General features: G+C 37.3%; 1 protein-coding gene across 1 annotated transcript in view; it reads left to right on the top strand.

Moving 5' to 3' along the window:
• EHBP1 (EH domain binding protein 1) overlaps positions 1-12,500 on the top strand; it is a 172,048-nt gene that overhangs the window by 84,595 nt on the left and 74,953 nt on the right. The window contains exon 10 of the mRNA XM_015812375.1: positions 6,265-6,412. Within this exon, the coding sequence (XP_015667861.1) occupies positions 6,265-6,412 (148 nt within the window). The remainder of the gene's footprint in view (positions 1-6,264; positions 6,413-12,500) is intronic.

Here is a 12,500-nt window from a genome sequence, read left to right as displayed (position 1 = left end):
GGGGGCTGCTGCTATGTCAAAGCCGTTGGGATGCCACTGCTGATCACTTTAATTACAAGGACTAAGGAGGATAAAATTAAAAGTAGCACCATTGAAGCAGTGGAAGAAAGCTTGCCGAGATGCCGGTGAACTGTGAAATATAAAAATTGCATACAAATACATTTTTAAGACGGAAACAAGGAATTACATTATTTATTCTTGAAGAGTTTGTCCTTAAATAGTAAAAAAGTTTTCTTTGCTAAGCATCAGTATAGTAAAAATAGAGATCATTATGAAATATACTGGAAAGAGGAATAGGATAAACTTTTTAGTGTGCTACCTTTGTGAAATATGGCATGTCATAGATTTTTTGATTTTTTTTTATATTCCAATCAATGTACCAATTCAAAGTTTCACTGAAGATAACATTAGGGCTATCACAGGGGCAGGCAACCTCGGCTCTTTTATGACTCATGGACTATAGCATAGCTGACTCAGGAATTCTGGGAGTTGAAGTCCATGAGTCATAAAAGAACTGAGGTTGCCTGCTATCAGATGTTAGGAGATCGCTAGATGGCAGCAAAGAGTTTCCTATGTCTGTTCGCTGCCATCCAGTGTTCTTCTGGATTTTTGCAGCTCAAATTTGATAGTTCTCAATATATGCAACCAACCCAGAGAGAGGAAAAATTCTGTGGTTTTTCAGTGTTACCCTCTTTTTCAGACTGCAGGGCTTCTGTTGACACTTCATAGTGGGGAATTTTCTTAAGGGGTTGAAAATTAAAAATAGTTTTCTGTGATGGATTTGGAATAACTTCTTAACTTTAAACTAGACCAGGTTGTATGGCAAATTCTTTTTTTTCTTTATTTATTAAATTTAGATTTTTTTCCTTCTTTTAAGGGGATGTAGACATGACCTTGGGGATGAAACATAGAATAATAGAGTTGGACGGGATCTTGGAAATCTTCTAGTCCAACTCCCTGTTTAAGCAGGAGACCCTATACCATTTCAGATAAACGATTGTCCAGTCTCTTTTTAAAAGGCTCCAGTGATGGAGTACCCACAACTTCTGAAGGCAAGTTGTTCCATTGGTTGATTGTTCTCACCATTAGGAAATTTCTCCTCAGTTCTAGGTTGCTTCTCTTCTTGGTTAGTTTCCATCCATTGTCTCTCATCTTGCCTTTTGGTGGTTTGGAAAATAGTTTGACCCTCTCATCTTTGTAGGAGCCCCTTAAATTTTGGAACATTGCTATCATGTCTCCCCTAGTCCTTTTCATTAGACTAGACTTACTCAATTTCTATAACCATTCTTCGTATGTTTTAGCCTCCAGCCCCCTAATCTTTCTTGTTGCTCTTCTCTGCACTCTTTCCAGAATCTTAACTTCTCTTTTATATTGTGGTGACCAGAACTGGATGCAGTGTGGTCTTACTAAGGCTTTGTAAAGCGGTACTAGAACGTCAACGTGATCTTGATTCTGTCCTTCTATTAATGCAGCCTAGAATTTCATTGGCTTTTTTGGCTGCTGGCAAATACTGTTGGCTCATAGTTAAGCAATTGTCTACTAGGACTCCAAGATACCCCTCACAATTACTGGCATAAAGCCAAGTTTCACCTAGCCTGTACTTACACAGTTGCTTTTTCTTGCCTAAGTGTAAAACCTTATTTTTATCTGTGTTGAATTTCATTTTTTTAGATAGGGGCCAGTGTTGAAGTCTGTCAGGATCTTTTTGGATCTTGAGCTTGACTTCTGGTGTGTTGGCTATTCCTGACAGCTTAGTGTCATCTGCAAATTTGATCAGATCCCCTTCTATTCCCTCATCTAGATCGTTTTATGTTAAGTAGATGCTTATCCACCTTAACATTTGGTAAAATGGAACCTGGATTGTGACATTATTGCACTGTATATTCTCCTGCCTCCTCACTGTCATCCAAGTTGTAGGGATTATATAACACAATGTCCTCACTTCAGGTGTTACTGCTATACTAGATGATACCAGAAATATGGGAGGGAAGAGAATTAGAGCAGTCCTGCTCTCAGCTCTGTAATGATTAGATCGTAAGTCTGGTTTAGCATCTTTCAAACTTCATTTTATATTCCTCTTGCAGAAGCTAGCTGCCATGAGCAGGCAGGATTAAAATTTATTAAATAAAAAAACAAGCTAATCTATTCCACATATTTAGGAAATTGTGGCTCATAGGGCTACATTGCAAGGCATCTATTTATCTTGCCTAACCAATATAATTATAACTCACAGTTGGCTTTTCTTTCACTAAATTTTGAGAACAAAATTTCTTTTCCAAGAGGACACTTCCCGTGATCAGTGATCAGGTAGACTCCAGAATAAGAGAGAGCATGTTCATCGAGACAAACGTGTTCATATTTTCCATCATACTTCTCTTTACAGTGGGATTTTGCAAAACTCATAGGAACCAAATTGCTGCTACATAATCATCCTTTGTACATTTTGCTAACAGATTTTTTTTCTGAATATCACCTTATGCTTGTGTTCATGTTTTAATATTAAAAGATAACAATTACAAAGTTCAAAACAAGTTACCGTATATATTTATTATTGAAGTTAGTATTTGTTCTCAACTTTTTGTTTTCTAAAATTAACCAATGTAGACACATTTAAAAAGCCTTAGCACAGGTATGCCTTTTAAATTTCAATCTGTATTGCCAGATATTGGGAGTTGTGGTAGAGCATGTTGATTTAGTTTATTGTATTCGACTGGGATAAATACGGAAAATGGGACTATTACTGTCTGTGCCTTTGAGTTGGGAGCAGCAAGGGGGGGTGATACGGAGAGGATGAAAGCAAATTTGCAGTTTTGCTGGAAAGCTCCAAGGCCTAGGCAAAATTGTGTTTATGGCGTTAGGACATTAGTAGAAAAGTAAATTGAGGCAATCTGATAGGGAAGCAAAATTCTGTCAATCAGGCTCAAGATACTATGCTGTGTCCATATGCTTTGTTTACTGTAGGGTTTTATGAGTTGTAACCTGCCCATGCAAGCTGTTAATGAGGCTAAATCTTGCTGCTAGAGGATTGAATTACAGCACACCTCTGGGCTAATGGTTATAAACAGAAAGTCCCATTAGGGCTGCTTTCTGATTCATCCATTTGCATTTTTCCTATTGTATCAAAAACAATGATGAGTAAATAGCTACAAACAAACAATTTACATGGAAATGGATAAAATGTGCCTAATTAGTATTTTGTGCTTGTTTTATTAATGATTGTTTAAGCTAAATAGAACTCTGTTGCAGGACTCTTTACAAGCAATGCCAACTGTGGCTTTCTTACCATACTTGGGGGGAGGGAAAGGAATCCTAGCACTGTTATTGGGGTCCTAAAGAAATTCATTCAAAGTATTTTAGGATGCAAGTTAATTGTAATTTTATTTACTACTTCAGCTTTTGGGGGATAATACTCACTGAAAACTCTAGCTATTTGTTATGCTCAAGATATATTTTCCTAGTGCATAGTTCTTTACCGTATAATTATCTGACATTTAATTTCTAGTTAAAATTTGTAATTTTTGTGGTTAGATGGTGCTGATCAGTTTTCCTGTTGCTTTACTGCAGTGACAAGATTGTCTGTTTCTCCTTTCCCGGCTCTTCTTTAGACCCACAACTCATCCTTTCCTACAATCCTGCTTTTGTGCTTGTCATGGTATTACATCATAACACTAACATACCGTATCTTTCCACAAGCACATACTATGACTTCTTCGATAATTAAGATCATATTTTTTTATAATTCTGAAGAAAACTGAAACTACAACAGAATGAAACAAATGTGTCTCCTTTTGAAATAAAAACACAAATATCCATAGTTACACTCTTGCTGATCTGAGGTACTGGTTAAATCCAAAACTTCTATTTCTTTATCACTCATTCTCCTTAGTTTTGGCTTTTTTAAGCAAAACTACATTGTATGTCATTGTTTTCTTGAGAGCATGATATTTCTACTATGTAAATTACACCAAAGAAACATGTAAATTTATTTATTCATTAGATTTATATGGCTGCCCAACTTACATACGATGACTTTGAGTACATGAATATTGTAGACATATGTATTAGTACACATTTGAATATTAATTCTTCATCTTCCAGGAATAACAGAGTGCATCATGCTAGGAATATGGGTGGATAGAAGAAACACAATTTTGTCAAGAAAGAAAACCTCTTGCATACTAAAACAGACAATTAAACACTGTAAAATTCACTGACAATAAGAATTAGTAAGAACTGAAATGGAAAATATTGTTACTAATGAGTTCTAGTGGTAGTAGCTAGCAAGAATTATTGGGGGAGATTTTATTTTAATAATTGGGTTAAATTGTTTGTGATCTAAGTTTTCAGTCGAACAATGTATGGGAAGTCTTTCATTTGTTCAAAAGGTTAACATGTATACTGCCATATTCTTGTTTGTATTACTTCATTTCTTCTTAATTGTAGAGCTATTTTGAATATAGCATTCAGTATGAAGAATACTTAAAAATGGAAAAATCATGGCAATCAACTAGGGCAGCCTGAGCCACATAATGAGACATTTTTTTTTACTTCTGTGTAGTGAACAGCCACAATGTAGGGAAGAAGCTCATTGCCTCATCTTTTTGCTTGGCAAGGATAAAGTCATCATTGCTCCCAGATTTTGAACTGAAATCACAAACAGCTCAATTCTCCACTCAGCTTTAGTAGCAGACTGTAGTTAAATACACAAACGTACAGATACAGACAGAGAATAAAATAATTTGGAAAATAAAGATTTCAGTTTAGTATATTTTCAGCTCCCTATAGTACTATTCAGATAGTAAGACCCTTAATTCTTAAGGCTTCTGTCATTCACACTCTTTCTTGGAGTTCCAATAAATTGAACAGCATTTAAGCAGAATTCTGTCTTTGAAAATCAGCTCAAAAGCTACAGCTGATCTGGAATGCAACAACTTATTATCCGAACACACTGTTGCAGTAAAATACTTATTTTGTAATCACTGCACTGGTATTTAATTCAAGAACACATTCAATGTGCTAGTTACTGCTTATAAAGCCTTACATAGAACAATGCTGGGCTGTATCTGGCACCATCTACTAGGGGAAAGAGAGGGAGGGAGGAAGAGAGGGAGGGAGAGAGAGAGAGAGAGAGAGAGAGAGAGAGAGAGAGAGAGAGAGAGAGATTACAAGCCAGGGTGTTAGTCAGAAGGCCGGCTTTCTCAGCCACGGCCCTGAAATTATGGAATATGCTGCGGCCCCCTGAGGTGTGCTCGGTCAGCCTGCTCATTGCATTCCAAAAGATGCTGAATGCTCAGCAAGCATTCATATTAATCCAATTGGAACTGGGTGCCCATTTAAGGTGGTTCTCATTTACTTTGACTAGGGGAGGGGGGAGGTACTGTATCAGGGGAATGTTTTAGTTTCACATTGATGATTGGCCTTATGTTAAAGTTTTTACTTTGAAAACAGTCTCAAGTCTATTCCAATGTGGGGTAAAGGAAATGCCTGAATAACACTTACATAGCATAAACCGGTTTTGTGTAAAATTCTCCATGCTACTTTTCAGGTTTCTTTCGAACTACTCTTGGATGAGATACATCATACACTTTTATTATTTGACTAAGTCATTATATCAGTGATGGTTGAAAGAGAATCAGCTTTGTTTATCTGACAAAGAAGAATGTTGTGCTATATAAATTTATCAAATTAATACACTTTTTATAAAACTTTTATTTAATTATTTTACTTAAAACTTTTTTTCCAAAAATAACATCATACTTAATTTTCCCAATTTTTATGTGCAAAGGAAATAATTCCTCCTTTCCAAAATAGAAAAACACTATGTATTTCAATTTTATTTCAAAAACAGAGTGTATTTTAATAGATAGTTGAGCCCCCTGAAGGAAATGGAGCTTCTTTCTGGTATTCTGGTAGAAACATAATCACAGGATTTTCATTTGTTATGTGAACTTTCTGAGATTAGCAAAAATAATTAAACATTTCATGCTAAATTGAAGCCATAAATTATGTCAGTCTCACATTTTATAGCTTTAAAGTAAACTGGTTCATTTTTTAAAAAACTGAAATTATTTCGGGGAAAGGGGGCTGATTCATGGATGGCTCTGAAAAGTGTGTTGTTGACATCCAGCTGATATGAAGCTTCCTGTGTATAATATGGGCCAAGCACCACCATGCTGTAAACCATTTACTATCATGATGATCAGATTGAGAATGAAATTGCATTTCGGTCAATTACTGAGCTGGCAACTGTTCAATATATCTTAGCAGCAAGATGAAGAGCGGCGTCGGCAGCTGAGAGAGAGAGCTCGTCAGCTAATAGCAGAAGCTCGATCTGGAGTGAAGATGTCAGAACTTTCTAGTTACAATGAAATGGCTGCAGAAAAGTTGAAAGAAAGGTCAAAGGCATCTGGAGGTGAGCTAAGGACTTTGTACCTTATTCCTATGGCAACCCAGAAATCTGAGGAAAATCTTTTTGGAATTTGATTTTATTCAGACGTCAGAGTAATTGTTGTTCACCAGGAAAACATGTCAATACATTTTATGCTGTATTTCCTAAGTTTGCACAATCAATACTCTTCTCCTATCTCTGCAGAATATAGTTACAATATTTGCATTTTCCCTATTGTTTTATGTGAGCATGTAGGAGGTATGTAGTAAAATGATCTTTAGAAAGAGTGTGTCAGTGACCCAAGCTTAGACCCAAACAGGTGTACTAATGATTTCACTTACCTGTTTAGCCCACTCTTTCCTGCTCAGCAAATCCCAAAATTCATCTTCACAATAAATTCCATTAGTTTACTATTAAATTTATGGTGATTAGTCCTCTTGAGGTTTCTCTAAAATGCAAAGCTTGGATATACATATTTAGCAAATAAGTATATAACATAATTTTAGGAAATAGTACTTTTAATATTTTAATGCAATAATGCTTTGTCCTAAATAGGAAATGAATTAGAGTCTTTTGCAGAGATGTAGATCTACGATTCTTTTGATAAGAATTTTGGAATGAAATAATAAAAAGTAGACGCAGTAGTTAATTTTAATTGTTTTCATACAGTGAATGGCTTGTCCAAAATATCTGAATTAATTGCAGGGACAAGATCATGCTTGACATAATACTAGCACAATTTCCAACAAATTGGACAATCAAAACTAAGCAATTATATGCACAAAATATTATTTGATTCTGATCAGACCATACCACATCAGTAACCTTGGATTGCCTTAATTCCCATCTCTTTTACAATGTTCAGTTCTGTTTCTTTTACAAATATCTGTGCTGATTTCATCCTGTGTTGTCTTTAGTCTTTTTAGTCTTTAGTATTTTTTCCTCTATATTTTTTTCACATAATTTTATAATGAATAGTTGCTGCCTTAACTTTTATGTGGCAATTTTATGCCACCAGTTAAATTGCTGAAAAAAGGCAAATATTTATTCCATTGTTCCTATCTCTGGATAAATCCTCACATTCATTGATTTTGTGAGCACACTCGGAGATAATCTTTTATGGGCATGATCATAAAATATCTTGTGAGTGTTTTCTATTTCATATTGCCCAGATTGTAAGTATCTCCATGAATTTTACTTTTCTTTTTTCTTAAATAAGGCATGCTTCAAAATAAAGCAACAACTGGATAACTTTTATGTACAACAGTACCTCACAGTATGACAGAGGTCCTCCTGGGATGTCAAAAACCGGAATGCCTTCTGACAAGTGGAAATTTTCAGATTGGTCATGATTACATGGCAGTCATATTCTGAATAAACAGCCGTTTTGTGAGAAGACCTTCCATATAGTTTCAGAATTCCAAATGTGCTTCTGGCCCAGCACAATAGGTTAAATTGACTTCTCATGTCTGATATAGTGAAGGCTTATTACATTGCACAGTTTTGAGCAAAATTTGTGACCCTTTTTTATTGGCAAGGAAAATAAGTGATATTTACTGATTCCTTCTCTCTGGAAACACCTCCCAAATTTATCTGCCCTAGAGAAGCCTCCAGTTTTCTGGAGCATATTTTCCTAAGGACCTAACAGCTGGAAGGAGAAGAGAGAATTGCTGAAAATTGCATTCTTCGTATTCTATTAAATGAAGGCTTCTATTAATTCAGGGGTGTCAAACTGCCAGCCCGCGAGCCGGTTTCATCATACCGGAGCCGCACCCACCCCATTGCCGGCAATGGCAAAAAAGCTCCAATACGTCGCGCGACGTCATGTGACATCGCAAGTTTGACATGTCTGTATTAATTCATTAATGTGTGCCCATCGCCATGAGCAGGGATACAGCCCTCCCAACAAATTTCTGGCTCTGGATAATCCCACTTTTCTCCCAAAGAAAGATGCTACAAAGATTAAGCAAAACCAGCTTTTGTCTGCACAGGAAAAGGCAGGGAGACATCTCATCCTGCCTATGTCTGCACAGAGAAAAGTACATCATGCAGGAGGAGCAAAGTTTGTCTTTCTTATCATGCATGGGCTGACTTTCTCCATAAAGGAGGGGGAAGGAACACGTTCCTCCTCTTTTCTTTCCAAAATTGAAATCAGGTGATACCACGGGCCACCGATTTCTACCAATGGGGCAAAGCTACTGTTCCTCAGTGCTTCTTTCCTGACATATTTCAGTTTGTAAGTCTATGTCTGAACTTGAACGTGATCTTCAAATTATTCAGTTCCCTGGCCTTGGCTTTAACCACATTTTTAGAGAAGCTGCCATAACCCAACAGATTTCCTGATGGTCCTAATTCAGCAGCATCTCATGCATTGCTTTTAAGTGGTTCAGTGAGTTAGTCAAGCAGTCCAAGAACAAGTAATGCATGGATCATCAGGGATAAGGAGGAACAAAGGGAGGTAGCACAAATGGATCAAGAACCAGGACGAAAAGATTTTTCTAGGATTTTCAGTCAATGCCTTTGCTTCCTAACAAGAAACAGTACATGTAATCAGAAGAAGACTGTCAGTGGGGCAGTTAGCAGTTTCCCTGGGTGGTGAGAGTCAACAAGAACTTTCCTAAGAAACAACGTCATATGTTTGCAGGGGGAAAAGCAACTAGGACATGATTAGAGAGAAAAAGGAAATGGAGCAGCTACAGAAATGAACAACTCAAGATCTTAAGTCTGATAGGGCTCTCAGGGCCACACTCCTGCTTTCATATATCCCAAGCAGCCAACCTAACACCCAAGTATTCAGTACAGAGTTTGAAGTCTTTCTTCATACAGCTATTACAAAAGGCTTCCCAATAATTCAGAATCCAAGGCAGCTGCATTTCAAACCTTCACATATGCAGCTTGATTGTGAGACGTAACCTCCCTGCGGACATTCACAGTTTATGCTCAGATGGTGGGGAAGGGTCTAGTCAGCACATACTGTGTCAGGAGCGTGGCTACTCAGCATGGCCTCACTCCTAGTTCATAAACTGCGACAACACATGAATTGACAAATGCTGTTCTTTTCTCTGTGTTGCTTCTTTGGCTAACCTTGTATTTGTTGCACGCTTCTTCAAATTGTAAGCCCCTACTTGGATGCCTATTATTGCAGGATGCAAACTATGCCAACAAAAATAATCAGAGCTGCCTGCATTATTCGGACTTCAAGGTTTTGTACAAATTTCTTTAAGCAAGGATCACCTTTTTTTTTTTCAAAGATGAAACCAGTACTGGAAAACTTTTTCTCTCTATAAATTTAGTTTCAAGACAACCCAGCTGATTGACAGATAAGACCTGAAGGTCAACTTTGTGTACTCATTAAGTTCCCAGATAATATTTTTGCTTACTAATAATAGTGAAGTGAGAATGCTGGCCAAAGTATATGATTTCAACAATAAGCTGTCAAATTTAATTGGTTATCCTATGATTACAAACATAAGAACTAGGCTCCTGGGTAAATAATATTCACCATCACCTGTATACTGTTTCCTAGGGTTAGTTCCCACTTAATCTATACCAATTGACATCAAAGTAATGTTGCACAGTATATAAAAGGGATTGGGGAAATCTCTTCATTAAAAAAAAATTACAGAATTGGAGTTACTTTTCTATGAGAAAACACTCTCATATGAGACCTTGCCAGCATAGAATGAACTAGACCCTAATCTTGGCAGGCAACAATATTTGGCTTTCCAGATATTTGCTAAGCATTCCCCACATTGGCCACATTTCCTAGGGATGCTCATCATAATTCAGCAATATTTGGTTGCATACCCACATCCTAGATTTTCCCTTCTTTATCTCTGCACTGTTCTCTAGTCCTAAAAAGAGTAGGTTCTTTAATGCTATGCTCATGTGTTTGCTCTATGGCAAACATGTGAGAAAAAATTAAACTCAAAGCCCACATAATAAAAGTTGGAACTATAGGTAGTCCTCAATTTACAACCACAGTTGAGACCAGAATTTCTGTCATAAGTCACTGTGGTTGTAAGCAGAGTCGGATCCCATTTTATGACAGTTTTTATAGTGGTCATTTACCAAATCCAACTTCCCAACTTCCCATTTATGCTAAGCACCTGAATTGCAATCACGTGTCTGCCGGGTTGGTGCAACAGTTGTAAGTACAGTTCATAAGTCACTTTTTTGCAAGGCAGTTGTAACTTTGAATTGTCATTAAACAAATAATCATAACTTGGAGACTACCTGTATTTCAGTGTCATTATTAAGTCCATGAGAGGGTGTTATCTCTCAAATACATCCTTTTTCATGCCTATTTCAAGGAGGTTTGGCAGTAGTTTGTATTCCTAAGCCTTCCAGTGTATTTTCTAATTATCACTGCTCTTCATTTGATATATCAAGTACATAGTCTGTCAGGATTCTTTAAGTCATCAGAGACTTCCCATACCAATTTTTTTAAAAAGCATTTGTCCAGTAAAGTCTTGTGATTGAAAGTCAGTTTGGTCTAGTGGTTAAGGCACCAGGCTAGAAAGCAGGAGTCCCATCTTAGCCATGAAAGCCACCTGGGTGACTTGGGGCCAGTCACTCTCTCTCAGCCCAACCAGTCTCACGGAGTTGCTATTGTAGGGAAAACAGGAGAAGGAAGGAAGGGCAGGAAATGTTCGCTGTCTTGAGTTATTTGTAAAAATAATAAAAGCGGGATACAAATCAAGCAATCAATAAAATTACAGCTCATGAAATCACAGCTAAGGATAAGACTGAGACACTAATGAGACATTGCAGTGTCAGCCATGTTTTCTTTTCACACGTCTATCTTTGTTTTTTACATCAGAAGGGGCACATAGTTATCTCACCTTCCTGACTTTCCTCACTTGAGGCACTTTTTTGCAAACCTCTCTGAAGACAGATTTGGAGGAGAAGAAAAGTTATTTATATTCTTCCTCTTCTCTGAATGTTCAAGGTAGCCTATGTGAGAATCCCCGCTAATTTTACCCCAACAGCAATCATTCTTTGAGTAAGGTTGCTGTGAAAGATTTAATCGTGTCATCCTGGGAGTTCTGCAGTTGAGTAAGGATTTAAGTCTTCCCAAATGCAAATCCAGTGTCCTAACCACTAGACTACAGTGGCTTTCTGCCTCAACTTCTCTTATTCTTATGACTTTTTTATTTGTTTATAAAAAAAATCAGCGCTTCCCTCTTTATAATCAGACAGGGCAAATAAATACATGTGAATAAATTATGTATGGTCTGTGTCCCCTTTACAAGAGGATATTGCATGATTTCCCAGCTCAGAGGACCAGATACCCTCCGCACTAGAGAATCCCATTGTTTCTGCCCCGTTTCCCATTTTATTGCACCTGTAGTGTGCCTGTTCATTTGACCTTCCCATCATCTAGTTCCTAATGGGAAGAGTTTTCCGGCTAGCTGTGGAGAAAGATTTGTAAGGCAACTATTACAGATAAAAGCCTTGGAGAGCTCCTCTCTCCACCAACATGTACTGCTGGGCCCACACCTCAGGTCTTCTCACTAGGCCCTAAATTATCTGGTCCTTAACTGACAGCTCAACAATTAATCTCATAGGAGCCTTTGGTGTCAAGTTGACTAGACACTGTAGTTTCCTCTTGTGTCTACAGACAAATTGGTGTATAGCAATTCACAGCTGCCAGATGGTAGTACTTCAAGTGCAGAGTGGCAGTACTGAAACAAACTGGGAAGAGTTCATAATGCTTAGTGCTGGATTCAAGAGTTCCTAAATGCCACCCCAGCAAATACTCACCTAACAGGCAGCACAGCTCTAGATAGTGTCTATGATGCTGTTTCCTTTTATATATTCTTTATCCTAAGCAGAAGCCAGCAATTCCCCTTCCTATGTTGAATCATCATGGAAGTACTCAAAGTCCACATAGACAATATTGATATTGGAATGTGTTCTTCCTATTTAACAGTGGTCTTTCACTTCTGGCTACACCAGAATGATGGAGTTTTTTTCATTTTGCTTATAAAGAGCAGTGCCCAGGTTAGTGTGTTTTTGTCCTTGCCTTGCTATTTAGAAAAAAAATGTTGATATTGATTACAGATCTCAGAATGCAGGAGATCTAGTTCATGCTATGTTTAAAAAAAAA

The sequence above is a fragment of the Protobothrops mucrosquamatus genome, unplaced genomic scaffold (genome assembly GCF_001527695.2).
Source record: "Protobothrops mucrosquamatus isolate PMUCROS unplaced genomic scaffold, P.Mucros_1.0 scaffold_60, whole genome shotgun sequence".
NCBI classification, from domain to species: domain Eukaryota; kingdom Metazoa; phylum Chordata; class Lepidosauria; order Squamata; family Viperidae; genus Protobothrops; species Protobothrops mucrosquamatus.
The sequence above is the reverse complement of the archived record's forward strand: the minus strand, read 5'-3'. Positions and strand labels throughout refer to the sequence as shown.